The following is a 23,001-nucleotide window of genomic DNA, read 5'->3' on the forward strand; positions in this document are numbered from 1 at the left end:
TGTTTGAACCAAGGTACAGAAAATCTATTTCACTATATTCATGGCCAACATTTATTTTATTTATTTATTTTACTTATACCCCACCCATCTAGTCATAGACTACTCTGGGCGGCTGCCAGCAAGTAAATAAAACAATTTAAAAGTAACAGTGATTTTCAATAACAATAAACAACCATTCAAAATGGAAAAGAAAGAGAAAAAAATAAATCAAGTAGTGCCTGGAGGGAAGGTCTGCCTAAACAGCCAAGTTTTCAATTGCTTTTCAAAAATACCCAGTGAGGGGGCCATACTGTAGGGAGGTTATTCCAAAGACGAGGAGCCATTGCCAAGAAAGCCCAGTTTCTTGTTTTTTCCTTCTGGGCCTCCCTCAGCGTTAGGCTCCTCAGTTGCACATCCTGACTAGATTGAGCGATACGGGTAGGTTTAGGTGGGAGGAAGCGTTCCGCCAGATATCGAGGCCCTAAACCGTTTAAGGCTTTATACATAATCATTAAAACTTTGAAATCGGCACGGAAATGAACGGGCAGCCAATGCAAAGCTTCACAAAAATAAAATTATGTAATTCTTAGGTAGTTATTACTTTTGTCTTCCTAATGTCTAGCTACAATTCTGCTTAAGCATTTTTTTCTTCAACCTTTTTTCTTCACCAATCTGCAGTTGGCCCTATTTGGTGCATATTTGTCTCTTCACTCAGGCCCTTACTCTTCACACAGCCAGCCAGCCAGGTATTGAATTTGGCACCACTCAACTTGAATAGAAACAATACGCTTTTATTAAAATAACAGTGTTAAAAGAATGTTGGCATGAGGAGTGGTGAATGACTCCTTCCCAGCATGCTTAAAGGAGGTAATAGCAAGACCATTGTGGAAAAAGCCCTCCTTAGATCCCACAATCATTACTGACTTGTCTCTAATATTCCATTCTTGGGCAAGGTGCTGGAGTGGGTTGTGGCATCTCAGTTTCAGAGGTTCCTGGATGATATGAAGTATCTAGCTCCATTTCAATATACCTTTGGGCCTGGTTATGGGACAGAGACTACCTTGGTGGATGACCTACACTGGAAACTGGACAAGGGGAGTGTGTCCTTGTTGGCTGTGCTGGACATCTCAGCAGCTTTGATTATCATCAGCCATGGTATCCTTCTGGATCATCTCTCTGCGATGGGACTTAAGAGGCACTGTTTTACAGTGACTCTGGTTGTTCCTAGAGGAGAGAACTCACCGATTGTGGGAATCCTGTTCAACACCCCAACTGCTGGCCTGTGGGGTCCCTTAGGGTTCTGTTTTCTTTCCTCTGTTATTTGACATCTACCCAAAACTGATGTGAGACGTCCAAAATTTGGGGGTTTGGTGTCACCAGTACACAGATGATATCCAATTCTATCTTTCCTTGCCATCTGAGGGCAAATAAACAAACTTAATTTAGACAATATGGAGGTGTTCCTTGTCAGTGAAAAAGCAGATTAAGGAATAGTGATGCAGCCTGTGCTAGATGGGGTAGCACTCCCTCTAAAAATAGTGACACACACCTTGGGGTGATCCTAGATTTGTCTCTGAATCTGGATGCCCAGGTTTTGGAAGTGGCCAGGAGTGTCTTTGCACGGGTAAAACTAGTGCACCAGTTGTACTTGTTCTGAAGAGATCTGATCTAGCCACAATGACACATGCCTTAATTGCATCATGGCTGAATTGCTGTAACATGCTCTATGTAGGGCTACCTCTGGAAAAAGTGTTCAGAAACTCCAGAGGGTCCAAAACATGGCTGCCAGATTGTTGATTGGGGCTGGTCACAGGGATCACATATTCCCCCCCCCCCAACCTGGTTACAACATCTTGATTGGTTGCCAATCCATTTCTGGGCACAATTCAAAGTACTGGTTCTAACCTAAAAGTCCTAAATGGCTTGGTTCAAAGCTATCTCAAGGTCTGTGAATCCTACCATGAGCCTGCCCAAGTGTTAAGATCATCAGGAGAGGTCTTTCTCTTGGCCCCCCCACCTTCACAGGTGTATTTGGCAGGGACACAGGAGTGGCCCTTCTCTGTCGCTGCTCCTAGACTTTGGAACAACCTTCCACAGGAGGCCAGGCTAGCCCCATCTTTGCTGTCCTTCCACAAACAGGCAACAACCTTTCTCTTCACACAAACTTTCTCTTAGTGACTGCCTGCCTGAGTTTTTAAATGGGAAAAAAGCAAGTTCCTTGCTGCTTTGAATGTGTTTTCGGTTTTGCTTTTGTTTACTGTCTTTTAATGGTGGTATCTGTTTCAGTTTTTAAAGTATTTATATACTTACTGTTTTTAGCTATAAATATTGTCTTTTAATGATGAGGCCTTGGGTCCTTTTTAAGGAGAAGGCAGGGTAAAAATATTTTTAAACAAACAAACAATTCCTTATTCTCCCCTGTATCTGACTGCTCTCTTCAACTACTCTTTCAGACCCCTAGACTCCAAAACCACCCTCTTCCCACCTCTCCACACCAGGCTGTTCTCTATATCAGACTTAAGACTCTACTCACAAACACACTCCCACTCCTTATCTAGTTTCACTCACAGCCAATCAGAACCATTCTTTCCAACATTCCATACTCCTTAGTCACCCACACCTATCACATACTTCCAAAACCATATAAACAATACATTTAAATATAACCAGGCATCACAGCTACCTTTCTCAGTGTGAAATTCAAAAATAAACATTTTATTTAATTGGATAAAAAATACTTTTTCATTACGTAAACCACTCAGTCTCATGCCTTGTAAATTTTTCATTCAGGCGCATGAGACATCAATTTGGGAACCCATGATGTAGAAAGTGTGACTGATCAGTCCTCCTAATAGAGGTCAGTATTTTATTGAGTTTCGCCTGAATGGAAATTCCTTTCAGTGTAGTAATGCAGGACTGCACTGCTTGCATAAATGTTGCTGTATTTTTGCAGTGCCTCTGTAAGTACACGATCTCATACAATTGCAATGGCAGGGTTTTCTGCTCTAAAGAGGATGCTGGCTGCTAACCTCAGGTATAAGGTGAAACCTCTATCTGATGCAACTAGCTTGCAATCTCTACTGTGGGACATTACTTCAATTCAGATCCCAAAATATACAGTCAGGATTATTTTTGGATTATTTTGCTTCTTTCCTCACTCCCTCAAGCTCTGCAATGCCCAGCCAGACGAAGGATGCCAATGAAATCAAAAGCTTGTTTTTTAATCTTTCAGAGATCGATAAACGTATTACCAGCTCCTGATTTTGGAATTTGTCTCCAGGTAGGCAGAACATGCAATTAAGATATTTAAAATCTCTACCTGCCTGTTTATGATATAATACTTCCCCTGTACATACGGGATACTACGCCAGCTATGTTGTACTATATCAGTAAGATATCTCATCAAGAAACTAAACAGCATATTCTCAGGGTCTATATTGAGGCAGAAATTCTCAAAGTTCTTTTTTAGACTCTTGACTTAACACTTTTGGGCACAAGATGAACTAGAACTCAAGTTCCAAGATATTGAGAGTGATAGATGTACGAAAAAAAGGGGAGGGGCTTGGTGACTTTTAAAAAGTGTTCCCTATGATGATAATAACCACACCAAGCTCCCATTAGAATTTCAAGCATCTGTGTAAGAACTGCACGCTGCATAGAACAGGTTATTAAGAACAAATCTAACTAGGAGACAACAATTAACATCTTATTTTGACCCTTCATTAAAAGGCAACACTGCAGTGTTTGTGCTCTCATCTCTTTGTTAACAACTCTAGTTTAAAAACTGTTGGCTTCCTTAGTGTTTATGGAACTACCTTTTTTCCAGTTATACACTGGTTACCTATTTAGTAATTAGTACAAACACACCTTTTTATCATAATTTAGAACAGTGGTTCTTAACCTTTTTGAAAGAAACGCCCCATTGAGCCATTGAAGAAGTTATCATCGCCCCCTCCCCACGGTGATGATATCTTATTTATTTATTTATTTATTTATTTATTTATTTATTTATTTATGAATGACACTTAAGCTGAAAACAAAATTCAATTCCAAGAAAATGAAATGCTCCCAAAAAGTAACATTTAATTATTTAGTTATAAGCGAATTTTAAGACGCAAAAAGAAATATAAAAAGGGCATAAAAACAAACCGCAATGCAGGAACTAAAAATTTCAAGACAAAAACTCTGAAACTAAATTAAGATTGGAGGAAAATATATATTCATGCACACTGTAAAAAGGCTGCAGCCATCTTCACAGGTTTAGCTTGCTCCACCGCCCCCCTACTGCCCCCCTTCTGCTCCAGCGCCCCCACACCACCCCTTTTCGTTCTACTGCCCCCCTGAAAAAGGAAATCGCCCCCTGGGGGGCATTATCGCCCACGTTAAGAACCACTGATTTAGAAGATCACACATTATATACAAAATAGTAAGTTATAAAACAGGAAGCTAATTTAGCTTTTGATCTAACACAGAAATATTCCTTTCACACTGGCAAGAGTCATGACCAATGTTCCCTTTAATTTTCCGCTAGCACTGGGCTAGGGCTCCACCCCAAACATTGGGTTCCGGCTGTGACCAGACGCAAGTGGGCATAAACACTGGCTCTGATGCACAGCTCTGATGCAGTGCTGCACTCCCGCGCAGCTTAGAAGGAACATCAGTCCTTATTGACACCACACTCAAATGCAGACATTCCCAACTGCTAGACTTTCAAGGGCCAATTAGTATGTTAGAGGTCTCTACAGAGATGTTTCAATCCAAAAGAGTAAAAAGCAGATTTTGGGTCACTGATTTCAATGGTCTCAGGTATGCTATAGAATTGTGGACTGTGCTAAGGCCCCCAATTCAATCCAGCGTACAAAAGTTGTGAAGCAGGATAAATACATACGTTACATTATACATAGTTTTCCACTACAGAAATATTTCTTCAAGAAGTGAAGTCTATGAAGTAACTTTTGTTCTCCACAGAGCTACAATTTCAAATGTATCTAAAAATCTAAACTGCTCACTTCTACAGCCAGCATTTACAATTTATCATTTCTAATACTTAATGTCAAGATCTTGTGCTCCTGACATATTTAGTTTATATTCTAATACAATACAGTATACAGTACAAAGTTCCAAGCAGAGTTCATCACCATGAACATTCCTGTTGGTCAGTTTAGCTTTTTCTTTATTAAAATGTTTATCCATACATGGTCAAATTCTCTCAAAACAGTGCCATCTGGAAAAGATCCAGAAAACAACTGTAAACTGTGTCAATCTCCACTAGGAGTCTAAATTAATCCTATCTAGTTTTAGACGTATTCCCCAGGGATTTGGAGAAAATAAATTAGCTCCAGTCCTGGAATTTAAAACTTCCCTTGACAAATTCATTCCAAATGGTTATTTTCCCATGCACTTACGCAGGTCACATTACATTCACAGTGCTACACTAGATTTTGGAGAATTAAAGTTTGTTGTCTATAGCCATCTCCTAAAGAGTGATTCATTCTGTAGTCATCTCTTTTTACATTTCTAATGTCTACTGAACCAGAGGCTTCTTAATTTGAGTCCTAGATGTTCTGACCACTAGCTATGCTAGCTACAGATTTTGGGAACTATAATCCAAGAACATCTGATATGCCAAGTTAAACAGCCACTCATTTACACTATGAAGTCAATTCAACCCATACAGGAATCTGAAGAACTGTAAAGCACAGAGAATTATCATGTTTTTTGGAATTATGAAGCCATAAAGGTTTCTACACCTCCCCTATCTCAGCATGGAAATAAACACTTCACATTTATTGCAGATTTCTGTATTAATGAGCATTTGCTCTTTGAAGTGGTTTCCTCAAAAACTGCAGATTATTTGGATGCATTACCTTCTCTGCTATTATAATTAACCTTATGAAGGCAAACCTATATCCTCTGGATCAATCCCAATTGCTTTCTCTTGTTTACTCATTCTCTGATGTTTCAAGTATTTATTTATTTATTTATTTAATTTATATCCCGCCTATCTGATCGGGTCAGGACCACTCTAGTAGGTTGTCCCCCATTCTCATCTTTTAATTTCATCAACCATTTGTTTAAACATTTTTGATACTCTTCAGGAACTATTCAGAGAGGAAAGAATGTTAACAATGTTGAACACAAGAACTATCCAATAATCACTGTGCGGTCTGGCTGCTCCCAAAAACCAGAACTGGGCTTCCCAAGCCTATCTGAAGCAAGAGGACTATACATTTACTTAAACAAATGCTCTTTCACAGTCAGCTCACTGCAGTACTTCTCTACAGAGATTCTGGGCAAAGTGGAGTAGAAGACACACTCATCTACTGTGTATTTGAATTGCAAAGTGCATCAATATTGTATTTTTACCATCCTATCTGGAAAAAATAATCCTTATTGAGAATAATATGTTGTCCCAAAGCAGAGGTGGGGAAGATTTTTTTAGGCAGAAAATGGAGTTAGTTACTGCTAACCATGTTGTGGTAACATATGAGTAGTAAACAGGGCTACTGCTGGCATAAGGCTTCACTGTGAGTACGTAGACTCCATTACATACAACATTCTCCTTCTATACTACAATTATTTTTTTTAATCTTCCACTGAAACCAGTGTATGCCTTCTACAAGCTTAATAGCAGTATGTCTGGAATGAACAGAAATGCTTTTATTTCTGATGAATCCCATCCTGACTAAACTGATTGGCCAGACGGGCAATATCAGGTCTCTGGGCCAAAGGTTTCCTATACCTAACTGAGAATAGACACAATAGTGGCATTGACCACCACACAGCCAAACAAATCAAAAAGACGAATGATCTCACACCCTCTTGGCTGCTTTCTTTTGTATTTTAGAAAACCTGATCTAGTGCGAGTACGAGGGGGTTCTGAAGTATTGAGCCTTTCCCAGAAAAAATTGAGCTAGGAAGCTGTAACTGCCACAGTATTCTACATTTTCCCCCAGAAAGTCAATGCGCTTGTGACATCTGTCCTGCAGCTTCTTAAGTCCCTGTCAATAAAATTCTTCCAACTGCTGGTGTAACCACTAACGTGCAGCATTAGTTGCCTCCAGAACACTCCCAAATCATTGTCCCTTTAGGTGTTTTTTGAGTTTGGGGAACAGATAATGGTCAGAAGGAGCCAGGTCGGGAGAATAGGGTGGATGGTACATCACTTGAAAGCCTAAAGAAGTCAGTTTTGCCATTGTTTCACCTGCAGTGTGTGACGAGGCGTTGTCATGCAACAGGATGACACCTCTGGAGAGCTTTCCTCAACATTTTTCTTTGATGTTTTGCCTCAACTTCATCAATAAAGCACAGTAATATTTTGCATTGATGGTTGAACCCTGTTGGAGGTAGTTCACCAGAACTCCCTTCTTATCCCAAAAAACGGTTGCCATTTGCTTCTGCACTGACCTTTGCACTCGGAACTTCTTTGGCCTGGGGGAACCACTGTGCCTCCATTCCTTAGACTGTTCCTTTGTCTCAGGATCATAACAGTAGATCCATGTCTCATCACCAGTTACCAGTTTGCCCAAGAAATCTGACTCATTTCTTGCAAAATGTTCCAAAACAGCCACCGATGACTCCACACATTTCCTCTTTTGTTTGGTTGTCAAAAGTTTGGGGATCCACTTTGCTGCCAGCTTTCTCATTTCCAAGTCGCTGTGGATAATGGCACCAACTCTCCCACGGGATATTCGCAGATATATAGTAATAATTTTGGCTGATATATGGCGGTCCTCCATGATCATATCATGGATGGCTTTCACATTTGCAGGCACAGAGACAGAAACAGGCCTTCCACTGGGTTTCTCAATTTCAACCCTGAAATGGCCAATTAAAAAATTGACAACCCAACTTTTAACTGTTGCATATGAAGGGCCAATGTCACCCATAGTTTGTGACATTTCTTCATGGATCTGCTTTGCACCTTTCCCTTGGAAAAACAGGAAATTGATTATGGTCCTATGCTCTTCCACACTGAACTTTTCTGGAGGTGACGCCATGTTCACTTTGGACCGGAAAATGAAAGCTAAGTTAAAATCATATGTAGTTGATTTTTGCACCGTTGAATATAGACAAATTGGCCAATACACCCTGCAATTTATAGCTCAATTTATTCTGGGTAAGGCTCAATACTTCTTAGCACCCCCTCATATAATCAAATGCTTTCACAAATTGCTGGATTGGGGGTGGAGGGAATAGCTTTTGCACTTCACAGCTTTCAGAACACAAATCCAATCTAGACTTTAGATTAGGCATTTTTAAGTCTTCAGAGACCATGGTAATGTGCTCTGAATAGAGGACTTGGAACAGCATCCAGAGTGGCTGAGAAGGCCAATTCAAGAGTGACAATCCCTTCCACACGGAAGACAATCTGTCCCCTGTCCAGCTCTAATCTACACTTTCCATTAAAAAGGCCCTTCCTCCCTTGTGGCTTCTTTGCTCGGTTATTCTAAAAGGCATCAACATTGTATAATGTATTTTCAATATTGCCTTTCTTACTCTACCTGATTTCAAATCTTGAGGAAGGGTTTGAGAGAAGAATGTTCATTTCATTGCTTTTGCTCAACCCAACTAGGAAATGAGTGATAATGTTTGGAGAAAGGAAGTTCCCCTCAACAATTTTATGGAAGCAACTGCCCCAACACAATGACATGAACTTACTCCAAAATGTATTGACGTACTGACAAAGAATAAATCAGAATCGATTCACTTTCAAATTATGCTTCCTACAATCCTGTAATGAATGCAACTTCAAGTACACATTTCCTTGTCATTATATACCTACACTTTTTTCATAGTAGTGACAGGATTAATAGCTCAAGAGGGAAACAACAGAATTACTGAAACTGTAGAACCAACTGTCAAACATTCAAAAGCAAACAGTTTCACATCTCAGTCTTCTAGTTAAAAGAATCCTCTCTAAGAACAAGAAAGAACATCAAATATCAGCATTACCTATTTATTACATTTTAAAATAACAAGTGATGCTAAGAACTGTATGCTGTATTACACTGGTTCCCAATCTTGCGTAACCAAGGCATTCTTGAACTGCAACTCCCAGAAATCCTGGCCAACACGGTTGGTGGTGAAAGCTTCAGAGAATTACAGTCCAAGAATAGCTGGGTTACCCAAAGTTGGGAATCACTGCTGTATTAAAATCACATAGCATTGTATTACTTTTATTCTGTGCAACTCAATGTATATTTGTTGTCTAGAATCCGAATAATAACTGCTAAGATGCCAGTATCCAATTCGACGCATGTCTGATTGTGCAAACAAGACACAGCACAGCATCTATTAATTAGCCATAGCAAAGTATGCAAACTTTCAGCAAACACCATTAGGATTCCAGATATCTACTTAATGTTCAGTAAGATGGCTATTACCTCAATATTCTTTCACATTAAGTGAGGCAGACTGTGACCAAACATGAAGTGGGGGTGCCCCAACCTGAGTTTTCTCCCTAGATATCTAAACATTCTCTCATGCCTGGCTGAAACCTTTTTTCACCCCAACTTATTTGGTTTTAAATCTTTTAAAAGTCACTCAGGGCAGCTCATTTACATTAAGTTGCAGAAATAAGCTTAAACATAATAATAAACCTGCTTTGGATTTATTATTATGGTTTAGATTAAATACTGGCTTAAATCCTATTCATTTAAGTTATGTGGCATCAGCCAGGGCAATTTCTTGAAAATTAAACATTTCCCCTTCCTATTCTGATGCCCCAAGAGGTCCTGAGTAATCCCCCATTACTGCAAGGAACTCATGGGGGACTAAGGGACAGAAGAGGGAAGTTGTTAATTACTGAAAATCACGGCTGGCAGCAACTTTTGGTAATTAAAAACGTCTCCCTCCTGTCCCTTGGCTCCACAGGCTTCTGACAATGAAAGTGATTCCCTGGGACCCAGGAAGAGGAAGGCCTTGGAAGAGGAGGGGGAATGTTTCAATTCTCAAAAAGTTGTCCTGGCTGTGGAAATTACATGAACAGGATTTCAGGCACTGTAATTTAGAAATAACAAGGATGCTCCTTTTGGGGATTTGAACAGTGGGTCTTTTTCAGTAACATTGTCAAGAAACTACTTAGTTTTTTGTAGCGTTAAAATGTCACACAGACAAGACTCATCCTTTTTCAAGAGGCTTCATTTTATATTTCTGATACTAATTATAATATGTGTTGCAACACAAAAAAATTAAAATTGTTTGGAATAAAAGGATGTGGCAAGCGAACACATATTTTAAGAAATGAAGCTACCACAATGTTATCTAATCTCGACATTTTAAATAGACTTCCTATCAAGAGATACACAATCTTCAGCAATCATAAAAAGTTAAACAAGGAGCTCAGAAGGCATTTGTTCAGGTGTACCAAACAATTATTTAACAGCAAAATAATAGTAAACATCCACATATATAGTTATTCAGATAAGTGAGATCAACCATATGACATTAGTCATCTGACGGGAAATTTCCATTTGCAGATTAGAATATTAAAAAAAACCAAAAGCTATATTGTTCTATGCAAACCTGTACTGTCTTCTTAATTCTATGTGAAGGTCCTGGATATTCTGGAGAATACAAGTCTGTCAGGAATAATGAGTTGATTAGTGTTGATTTCCCCAATCCAGATTCACCTGTGTAAAGAATAAATATGAGTACAATCAGAGCGATCACAATATTGTTTGACATGATACATTCTCCAAAGCAAATTGTAAAACATTAAATATTCTAGAAGAAACAGACACTGGTTACTGTGAAAACTGCAAATTAAGACTAGTCTCTGCTTTCCAGTGTCAAAATTAAAATATAGCATATACATAATTTTTCCCCACATACAACCAGCTTTATGTTTTTCCCACTAAATGTACCAATCACAAGCCCTGCATCTGTATTAAGGAAAAGGCTGACTTAGGCATGGTTCATATATGGACCATGCTGGAATGACTCTATCTTGCTTAATGAGCAAAAAATGTATCTCATACAAGGGCAATTTACTGTCTCCTCTTCCTCTCTGCAATACCCCACATGTCCTTAAAAATTACTGGCAAAGTTCAAAAAGTCCTCTGGAAGTGGTAAACAACTCGCCTTATGTCCTTGAACCAATGCTTCTCTGGATCCAATCCAATGCTTACAGCACACCCATATGTGTTGCATGATATATTTTTGAACCCCCCCCCCGAAGCTCATTAGTTTTATTTTTAAAAGTAAAGATTAGTTTTTTTTAAATAAGCAAAGATAGATACAGAGAAGAAAGGCATCCAGCATATCCAGGTTTTGTCAAATGAGAGGCAAAATAGAAGTTAGTTTCAAAATAGAACACTAGTATGAACAAGGTACAGTAATTGTTTTAAAAAATTATCAGGTCTTGGAAACAGTCTCTTTTCTGCGTAGTCAGGCTTCCTAGAAATTTAATTTAAAAAAACACAACAGGAATATCTGTTTACTAGAAGCAACAGCAGGATGATTGCATTCTTAACAGCAACACTCTTTCACACTGCATTTACCAAACAGTCCTCTCACTTCATAGTGAACATTGTGTCACAGATCAGTGTTACAAATAGTATTGCATCAATTCATTGTTAATATATACAGATAGTATATATTAACAATGAATTAGTTTTAACACCCTGAAAAGCAGTTAACCCCCATGGTAAATTTTTTAAATTACTCTATTAAAACAAAATGAGAAGTACATAAACTGTAGCAAATCTAATATTGTAGGAAATGCCAATATATAAATCTTGCCTATCATTTATCTTCATGATTTGTAGACAGTTTCAGGCATGCACAAAGTAGAACCTCTCTTCACCTTCAAATATTAATATTAATTTGAAGATACACACACAGAGAGAGAGAGAGAGAGAGAGAGAGAGAGATTTTCTTAATACAACATGTAGCATTCCATGACAAAGGTTCTTATAACTTAACTTCCCCCATTCTGTGGCTCCCAAAGATTTCCCCAGGAACAAAGGGATCCCTAGGGACCCCCAAACCTGGGAGAGGGAATAGGAAACTTTTAATTCCCCCAGAACAGCTGCAATTGGTAACATCATCACAGTTGCAATACAATAACAATCCAGCCAGAATTATTTAGATTCTAAAATGAAAAACTTCAATGTATCAAAATAAGACAAATATACAGTGGTGCCTCACTTTACGATCGCTCCGTTTAACGATGAAACAGCATTACGACGAACTTTACAATGTTTCCTATGGGGGAATTTCGCTTTGCAATGATCGGTTCCCTGCTTCAGGAACCGATTCTTCGCAAAACGATGACTTTCTAACAGTTGATCGGCGGTTTCAAAATGGCCGCCGGGTAAACAAAATGGCTTTCGCTGTTTTCTGGAACGGATTCCTCACTGCACAGGCAGCGAAAATGGCCACCCTATGGAGGATCTTCGCTGGACAGTGAGTTTCCAGCCCATTGGAAGGCATTAAACAGGTTTTAATGCATTTCTATGGGCTTTTTAATTTCGCTTTACGACGTTTTCATTCTACAGCGATTTCTCTGGAACGAATTAATATCGTAATGCGAGGCACCACTGTAGTTGCTTATATAGTTTTACTAAGTGCAGTTATCGGAGAGATGCAAGCTGGCAACAGATGCTTAAAAAGTTACTTTTTAAAATTACAATTTCCAGAAATTATACTCCAAGATCTGGAAAAAAAGGTGAAGAAAGGAATTCTATAATGTAAAATAATCTCTCTCTGCTGCTGCTGCTCTTACTCCTCACCCTAAATATTTGCCCTGTCTAAGCAATATCACTTGGAAAGATAACAACCCATAGTGTAAATGGAACAAACTGCTTATTCCAGTATGGCTAATGCACACTGAAAGAACAATAACTGAAGTTATTGGCTCTCACAGAAAATCAATCTGCAGTGGAAAATGGTTGAGGGCTACATATAGATGAAGGCAGCTTATGGTAAACCACTATATAACTCTCACAACATAATCAATGGGCTCAGAATAACCTTTCCAAAGATGAAGAGACTATAACATAACAAATTGCTCAACGCTTGCTCTTTCCTGTCACTGCATAAGCAGGGATCTATAAATTTTGGCTGCCTTTAGCAGTCAATTGGTATGTTCTACTAGGCTAACTGTGAAATCTAATTCTTCAAAAAGCTTTATCTTGTTCTCTTCTTATACCAAGATTTCTTCATTTGTAGCCTAAAATCCCTGCAGGCTCTGATTACTGAAGATGACAGGAACCTCCCAAAACAAGCAATTTGTTCAGCTCTTTGAATCTGCCCACTTTAGAACAGTAAACAGTGAATAATTGCAGCCTTTCAGTTATCAGAGAAAACGGAAAACACACTTGCCAGAGCTGGGAAGAGGAGAGGACATGGGATCCATGGTAAGTGCTTTCTCAATTTAATGGAAGCAGAACGAAGCACCAAGTTTTATTCAGTTTTAGAAGAAGTAGCCATGTTAGTCTGGGCAAGTATATCCATCAGGCCAAAATTTTATTTATACGTTTACCCTCCTTCTACCATTTGTACATAAAACATTCTGGGAAAAGGGACCTTTGTCAGGCTTGCCCCTGTAGTAGGATCTCCACATCTGCAGGGGATTGGTTCCAAGACTCCCCACAGATGCTGAAAAATGTGGATTATATCAAATGCTATTTTAAGAATGAATGCTATACATAGCATGGTCTCTGGCTCCATAAGTTCTGGTAACTTCATCTTTAGAAATATACGTTCCTAGGATTTTTTTAACATTTATATTTTCAGACTGTGGATAGGTGAATCACTGGATACTAATGCCACAGATAAGGGGTCCTACTTTAAAATGTTATTTTTCATTTGCCTGACTAAGTTCTCTCAATTTCCCTGACCACTGTTCAAATATAACCACAAGTTAAAACATTAATATGCCATACTGCATTAACTAAAAGATTATAAAATGTTCTACTCTAAGTTTCAAATGTAAAAATATTTGCCAAGATATTTAATATGTGCTTCATTAAATGTTATGTCCCAAAGCATCTAATTTTTTTAAAAAAATTATATGCAATCTTTCTCCTAAAGGATCCAAGGCCACAGTATTAAAAGAAAGTTAAAAGCTAAATAAGAAATTATTATGTCCGTTTTGAAACTACACTAAAATTGCACCAATTTATAGAAACTTCAATTCTATTTTTGTTCTTGCATCAAAGTTATACTAAAATTATATTTTAAAAAGTTCCAGCAAATGCTCTATCCAAAATGGTAACTAAAGCCAGATTATGAAACTGATAGTTTTGAAATCACGTTAAAAATTTGAGCACAAGTATTTTTTTTTTAAAAAAAATAAGATCTGAGAAAGTGGTGTTTATCCACAAAAGCTCACATTAAAATATCACTCACAGTTAGTCTTTAAGGTACCACCACATTTTTATAATTTTATTGTTCCTTTTCTTTTTGCCTGATATGCTTACATAGACTAACACAGCGATCTCTTCTAGGATATAAAGTACCACTTCTACAATTTTCTTTTTTCTTTTGCAACTCTTCTAGTGTTTGATTAATTGCTTCCGCTTCCATTTTGACTTCTTTTATTAGTGTGTATATATATCTTGCCGACATCAAAATCTTAAACAGGGTTATGAAAACAGAAAGGAAACAGAAAAGAAAGAAGCACTTCCTGGCTGAGACCATATTATGCTGGCAATCGATATCCAAACCTTTAAATCATGGCTGAACTCCTGTTTCATAACACTGGATTCCCACAGGAGTCTTAGGTAGAGGATGGAATCGGAGACGTCTTCTTTCCAAAAAATCGTGGCTGACAACATTATCCCTAAAGTATCATTAATTCCTCAGAAAGGCTAACAGTAACTAATTCTGGTTGATAAGTCTCAAAGAAAGCATACACACAGTAAGTTTATTCAACAGTTTGGAACAGTTTGTTGTGATTAACTTGGTATCTCAACTGAATCATGGCCATCTTCCACAGCTATCAGATTTAATACTATCAGTATTAAATCTGACATGCCATGTCCAAACCTCTCAATATTACTACTAGAGGAAGAACAAACTGTACTCAATATTGTCTGACCAATTCCATTTAGTCTTTATTGCTTCTTTTCACTTTCATCCTTTAAATTAGTTGTTCCCAACCTTGGGTCCCCAGATGCCCAGATGTTCTTGGACAAAAACTCCCAAAAGTCTTCACCATTAGCTGTGCTGGGCAGGATTTCTGGGACTTGTAGTCCAACAACAACTGGGGACCCAAGGTTAAGAAACACTGCTCTAAATAATCACTGTAGCTTGTCTTGATCATTTCCCATCATAATCATATACTAATAAATTGAATACTAAATGTATTCAAACTGTTTGGGAAAAGGTAATGGGAGCAGAGCCTGTCAGCATCAGAAAGACTACAGTTTGAAAACTATCAACCATCTCAAGTTCTGAGAATTCCAATTTCAGACTCATTCAGAGTAGAGATCGGAGTATTTGTATATACGAATTAACAAGGGTCCCGCCTCCCTGGGGGCTGAACCATCCACTCACATGTCTGACACTGCCACCGGCCCCACTCTTCCTTCCAACTGCTCTGGAGCTCATGGTCGGCTAGCCACTCCTGGCAGAAGGAGGGAAGATGAGTCTCCCTGCAAGGCTGCTGAGTGACTAGCCGACAAGGCGCTCCGGAGTGATTAAAAAGAAGAGCAGGGCTCCTGCCGTCGGAAGATGCATGAGTGGACGGTCTGGCTCCAGGGACTGGACCCTCGTTAACTCCAGCTGTGCAGGGGTATTTGTATTCAATGAGGTAAAGAAAAGTTCTATGTTATGAGGCAACAGTAAGTTTCATAATTACAGCTAAATAGTTTGCCACCGCCTCGGTGAGGGGAGCACAGCGATCACTCAAAAAAATAGGGAGGAGGTCAGGGAAAAGGTCCGAAAAGGGAATCAACCAAAGATCTAAAAGGAGTTTCCGAAGGGTATAATGACCACTTGTTGATTTCATTCTTCATCTGCAAAAAGCTATGGTGACCAGACATCTCTATGACTGCTGTTCATTAGATAAGATCGTTTTCATTTTCTATGGCCCACCGAGACTCCGTAACACCAGAAGCCGAGGTTTCGTGGAAGACTGATTTTGCAGCTACAAGTGCAAATCCTCAAAGGCAGCTCCTGTACTTCTAATTTGTCAGCCAATGCAAACAGAATTGCTGCTGTACAGAAACAGTAAGTTTTTTTAATTATTACATCCAGTCTGATAACATGTTTTAGTGTGGTATATGTAATTATGTGGCAAGACTAACCGCACTAATTACACAGCTACTCCTCAAGCTAAACTATATTTTGCAGGATACTGTACAACTTTCTACTATCTGTACCTTGTAAGAAAAAACATTTAATTATCTGTTTCCTGAAAAATAATGGAACTAATAGTGTTCAGATTTTAACAATATAAAGCAAACCGGTACACAATTTATAAAATGTAACAAACTAGACTGTACACTGAATACTATCTTTGCTTTTGGTTTTCTATTACATTTACTAAACCTAAACAAGACACATATGTTGTCCAGTTACATTATAAATTGTATACAGTTCTAGCTGTAGGTATTCTTACACATTACATGTGTTTCATTAATGTTTACATTTTGAATGTATTAACATAAGAACATAAGAGGAGGCCTGCAGGATCAGGCCAAGGGCCCATCTAGACCAGCTTCCTGTATCTCACAATGGCCCCACCAGATGCCTCTGGGAGCCCTGATACCTCTCCCTTGCATCTGGCATATTGTAGTATTACTTATGATATGTTTAGTACTACCATGGCTACTGAGGTCAACATGCCTCCCTCAGACTCAGCATCAGTCATAAGCATTTAACTGATGGTGTTTGCAGCACTAGCCTTTTATTTAAATTCATTTCATCAGTTGCCATAACAGGAGTCAGCTTACTAACAAAAGATTCCAAATTATTAACCAGGAAGGAAATTGATTTACTTTTCTGTAAATCTACCAGTCCACCCATTAGATCAATTTAAGTGACAATACCTATCAAATCAGTCCGACTGACACCAAAAACTCCCAGAATATGGGTGTGCCATTCAGGGTAGGTCTGGGGGAGGGTAGACTTTAGCTACTAGAATTCTCCAAGAATTTGCCAGGCAGATTTCAGGGAGTTTGATTCATTTCACTCACCTGCAAAAGGCTGAGGACACCAAGGCTATATAGCAGTGGTTCTCAACCATGGGTCCCCAGATGTTCTTAAACTACAACTCCCAGAAATCCTGACCAGCACAGCTAGTGGTGAAGGCTTCTGAGAGTTTTAGCCCAAGAACTTCTGGGGACCCAAGGTTGGGAACAAATGCTGTATAGCATTCAATACCTTGTTTTTGTTGCAAGTCTTTTTGGGAGGAAGTTACTACAAGGCTTCCTAGGTATTGATGTCCTGCTGCCCTTTAGCTATTTAAATGCATATTTTGGGGGGTTTTATTAAGTAATTTCAAGCAGTGGTTAAGTGACTCAGGGGATACTGATCCCATGGACGAGGAGGTCCTAATGTACTTGCAGAAAGTAGCCTAGGTCATTGATTGATAAGGAATTAGGCAAAGTGTGGCACAACTATGTCTACATCTAGACTTTTCAGAACATAGAAAGTGTTACACTCTACCACACTGAACCCCCTTTCAAAATAGTCTTCATCAGCCACCATCTCAGCCAACTTGAGTCAAACACAGAGAGTTTTAGGTGCTTCCGGTGTTTGGGCACTATGTACATGTAATAAATCACATAGCCGTTACTTAATATTTCTGGAGCCAATTTAGTTCAGTTGGAAACTATGTTTTGCATGAAAAAGATGGAAAGGTTTTAGTTCCTGGCATTCTAGTTCAAAGGGTTAAATAATAGACAACTGGAAAGACCTCTGCTGGAAGGCTACTGAACAATGGTGGAAAATCCGGGCAAAACAGACCAAACTGGCTGTGAAGCCAGAGACCTGGGACGAGAGGTCCTCTTGGGAGTGCCGTCTCTCCCCAAGGCATCTAGAGGGATGCAGACCACCCCATCACCAACCCCACCTAAAGTAGTACACCAGGGTTTAGATACCCGGGAGTTGGAGGACAGTCTGAGGAGATCGAGACTGGTACATCAAGGCGTAGATACCTGGGATTTGGAAGTGGACATGCGGGGGTTAAGTGTGGCAACTCAAACAGAACCCATTTTAGCAGGAAAGAAGGGGAGTGGATGGTTGATGGTGGAGGCGGGAGCAGGGGATATAAAGGCAGACTGGGACAACATACCGGGGGGGTTGGGGTTGGGAATTAATATGGCTTGAAGGCCCATGGACGGGACAGTGGGAACGGGTAAAGGTTCCCAAAGAGGAAGCTGATTACAGACACCGCAAGGGATTGCCCCAGCGCCCATCCTACTGGGGGGAATCCGAAGCCCGTGAGTGGAGGCGACGTCTGAAGGAGGAAAAGGAGGCAGTGGCAAGAGAAGCCAAGGAGCTCCGGAAGATGGGGTGCTACCTGGACCGTGGGATACCCATGAAGGAGAGGGATCCTCACTATGGGGATGGTCGGGGGATGAGGAAACCCTCCCGTTACTGATACCTGAGGGAACTGAGGCAGAAGCCCAAGAGTTTGAACAGATTTTGGCGGGACCTTGGGAGTTTAAGTCTTTGAATCCATTTGAAACTGATACGTGGTTGCCCTTGCAAGACCTGTTGATCTTGCAAGAGAGGTTCTCTACAAAGCCTATTGATGTTTTACAGTTTCCTGAATTAATAAATAGAAACAATATGTTTGATTCAAAAATGGATCATGATTTATTTCAAGATAAAGGGACCCAAACATCTGAACCCTCACACTGGCACAAAGGTGGCAATCTATGTTCGTATGGTGCTGATGCTATGTAACAATTCTTGAAGTAAGCTGCAGAATTTTTTGAGATCTTATGTTCATGCTATTTTCAAGCAAATATACTTTTTCAGACTTGTCAGCTCTTGCTTGCTTGCTTGCCTGCCTGCCTGCTTGCTTATCTTTTCTCCAAAGAAACCCAGAATGGGTCACAACACATAATAAAATATTCCATATAAATGATTACATATGATGAAACCTTTATTCTTGCACAGAAAATGTTATGTCCAACTTAAGAATTTTCGAAAGGCTGAAGAGCAAATGCTACAAATTCTAGAAAGGTCTACATTACATCTCATCCTATGAAGCAGACAGCATATTATGTTTATGAAATTAATCAGAATCAGGGTGTTTTCCTTGTAGTGTGGCATTGTATGCATAACAGAAACACTACACTAAATACACCACAGAATGGTTCAATACATATTTCTTTCCTAATTCCTAACTTTGCATCCAGTGTGATTCAGTAAGGACAGGAGTAGCAAAGGGAGAACAAATGAACTGGTGCACATTAGCATTCAAACCCTTTTACCTGCATTGTTCAGTCACCTCAAGAGTTTCCTATGCCAGCTTTAATATTAAAAATTGACTTCAAAGAACTTCATTGGCAAAATAACTGGGAGTAGTTAACAAATACCCAGAGTAAATTAATAAATGGAGATCAGAGAGCATGCCTGATGACATGTAGCTTTTCATTGTAAAAACGTGAATCATTTTGTTCCTCTATACTATAACTCTTCCTGCAGACATATATTTTATTTGACCATTGCCTACCTCTCTCATTGTTCTATTCAGAGAAACAGAAATGCAGGAATTTCACACCCCTAACAGAGAAGCCTAACGAAATGAGCCAAATAAAACAACTTCTGAATGAATTTGAATTAACATTTTTTTAAAGAAAATAAATGCAGCTACCCAGGCAACAAACAATGAGAGCAGTAAAATTGGCAGAGATTCATTGTTGACAATTTTGCCCTCAACACTTTTTGCATTTTTAATGCATGGACAAGTGCCAGTCAGGTCAGGGAACATATTCATGCATCAAACAGAACCAATTTTAGGGGGGAAACTGGTTTAACACTTGCTACTGTAGTTTATAGCAAGACAAGTACGTGGATATTTAGTGATGTGGTTGGTTGTTCACCACCACTGACAAGTGCTATATTTATAAATCCTGGTAGAAAGTTTTAAGTACAATCTCAGAGATGTCCAGAATAATGCTCCCTCATGCCATTCTGTGGCTTTTAAATCCTGCACGCACTGAGTCTTTGCTGAGAGCAGTGACTGACATCTTATGCCATTGGAGGACATACTGAAATGTTCCTCATATAGTTATTCAAGATATGAAGAGAAGAGGAAGGAAAACTATTATAAGCCATTATTTTCCTTGCCTTTGAATCTATCTGAGATATGATTAATTTTTGTTCATTTGAGACCACTGGAGGCGGAGAAGCAATCTAAAATTACGTCCAGTGCACAACCCCAAAAGTGACTAGAACTACACTTCCAAATTGAAAGATGAGAATTCCGTATTAATAATGACTATTATATGTAAACAAGAGGAAAGAGAAAAAATGATGTTTAAAGGTGGCTAACTATATAGTTTATATCTGAGTAGTCAGTCAATATACCTTTATATTACTGGCTACATATGGCAGTCTCTCTGGATTAATGATAAAGGAGAAATCATGGAATTTTGTTTGCTATTTGAAGGGAATGGGTTGTTAGCAAAAAAATCTCACTCCTTTCTGTGCTGTATAGAAACTCCTTTCTGTGCTGTATGGTAATCATTAGCAGTCAGTTGGGCTACCCAGTTTGCTTTTTACTTTACAGTATTTTTAAAGGCACTGGGATGAATAAAAATTATGTGGAGAGACATGGGCCCCTCATTACTGGCATATTGCAATGCATAGCCTGCAAAGGTTAGCTGCATTCTGTTTAGCATATTGATAACTTTCCTTACACAAAACTGAGGCAATTATGTTTTTAAATTTCAAAATTATGCCAAATGATACCATTTCATGCACTAATTGTGTTATGAAATATTTATGTTGCTAATGCAGTAAAATAAGTTTAGGTTTGATATAAAAGTACTGTATATACTTCAAACTTCCTTAAAACTGTTGTCTGACCCTAAAAAAACCTTTCTCTTGATAGAAAATGTTATCACTCAGCAAAGTGACACTTTTTTTCAGAAGGAACAGAATTTGGTCTGTAAACTGGAAAAGGACGGTGTTGGATCGGCTACAACTCCATGGGAAGGTGTTCTATGAAACTTACATCATTACCAAGAAATCCTCCTTAACTAGCTTCCTGTCAAACTTCTATCAGTACCAACCCCTGGAACAGGGCTCTATATGCTGAACAAAAATTACTGCAGGGTATGGAAGAATAATTACATTACAATAAATAAATCATGGGTAGAAGATTTGGTTAGCCACTCCTACTAGCAGAAAAATCAGGGTGGGAGTGATTGGCAACTTATACTGGCATGACTACTTGATCCCAATAACCAAGGATTCTCTAGTACACAAATTATGACATATAAATGAGCCTGTGTGAAATAACTACATTCTACAATCTTTAGGCAAAGCTGTTGTCAGAAGTATACTTCAAATGCCAAAATTGGGAGTAGCACTGAAAAAGATATACCCTGAATGACTTTTATCACTTGCTAGATGAATCAGGAGCAAGAATTTCTATTTCTTGCAAAAGGTACCATCACAAACCTCTGTGTCAGTAATGGCGAACCTATGGCACACGTGCCACAGCTGGCACACAAAGCCCTTTCTTCTGCCATGCGACAAACCTTTTGAAGTGGCTGCAGCTGGGATTTCCCCATTCTCTTCCTGTTCTGGGTCCTTTAGCTTCCTGTCCATCCCCATGATTCCCCCTTTAACTTCCTGTCTGTCCCCATGATCCCCCCTGAAACTGCCACTTCCTGTTCCGGTTCTGGTATTCCGGGCGGCATGGCAGCCACTGGTTTCTTTCCCACCCCCTCATTTTGGGCACTAGAGCCGAAAAAGGTTTGCCTCCACTGCTCTATGTCACAGTAACCTAGGCTTTCGAACTCTTACAGAACATAATGGATCACATAAGAATCACAAATAGACATCAATTCATGACTTAAAAAAAAAAATACAAGGTTCCATTTGAAAAAAAGATTTGTGATATTCCTTTAAAAAACTTACCTACTACCATGAGTGTGAATTCAAACCCTCTTTTCACAGACTTTCGATAAACTTGATTGGGGAGATTTGCAAACCCCACATATCCCTCAAGATTCTTCTGTTGCTATGATAAAAATAAGAATATTATTTTGTGAAATAAAAACTCACATTCAAATACAATATTAGTTTGATATTTCTTCTGAAAACATATAAGTTGCTTAAATTTTGTTTTTCTCCTACATCTGCCTCTATCTCTTGTAAAGATTTATTATAATCAACCTTATGATTTTTAATTACCTAAGTATTCAGCGCCAGAACTCAATACTCCTGCGCTTTCTGTTCACTTCAACTTCCAACTCATCTACAGAGTTTTTGACCATAATTGCAAAACAGCATTTGTGTAGAAAGTGCAATGCATTTGCTAAAAGAATACTTCCAGAGAGGGCTGCCATCTGCAATAGGTACTGGACTTCTGCCATCTGGAAAACATTTAAGCATTTGACTGGCCCTGGCAAACATTTCAGAAAAAGCATAACAACTGCCCAGTGGCAGATGATCTGCTCCAACTGTTTATTTTGAGTCAGATCTAATTTTAAGGAAACCAAGGAGAAGTCTCAGTTCTGTAGTTTAAAAACTAATATGTGGAAGTGCTGCATCCTCGTAATGTCTACTTAAATGCAAACGCTGTATTGTCATCTTATGAATTTAGACTAGAGAAGAGCAGAAAGTCTTTCTAGATTGGTGGACGATATTACAATTAGACTTGAGGTATGTAAAAGATAAAACAATGGTCTTTCATGAAGCACAAATGCCATTTGATAAACTATTGCTAGGCACAAGTGATAAAATAATTAAAAGAATGTATGAATATCTCTTAAACATGAAAATGGAAGATGAAGTGGTGAAAGACTGTATAACAAAATGGGCACAAAATATTGGTCATAATATTGATTTTAGGACATTGGACACAAATTTGGCAGAATA

The 23,001-nt window shown here is 38.9% G+C and overlaps 1 protein-coding gene across 4 annotated transcripts in view; it reads right to left on the reverse strand.

Annotated features, from left to right (window-relative positions):
• Positions 1 to 23,001, reverse strand: part of SEPTIN7 (septin 7) — a 79,994-nt gene that overhangs the window by 41,217 nt on the left and 15,776 nt on the right. For all 4 annotated transcript variants that reach the window (XM_078377487.1, XM_078377486.1, XM_073003786.2 and 1 more), the window contains 2 exons: positions 22,039 to 22,141; positions 10,507 to 10,613 (listed from right to left, as the gene is read on the reverse strand). In XM_078377487.1, coding sequence (XP_078233613.1) covers positions 10,507 to 10,613; positions 22,039 to 22,048 — 117 coding nt within the window. In that variant the 5' untranslated portion in view covers positions 22,049 to 22,141. The remainder of the gene's footprint in view (positions 1 to 10,506; positions 10,614 to 22,038; positions 22,142 to 23,001) is intronic.

This window comes from Pogona vitticeps, chromosome 6, assembly GCF_051106095.1.
Source record: "Pogona vitticeps strain Pit_001003342236 chromosome 6, PviZW2.1, whole genome shotgun sequence".
NCBI lineage: Eukaryota > Metazoa > Chordata > Lepidosauria > Squamata > Agamidae > Pogona > Pogona vitticeps.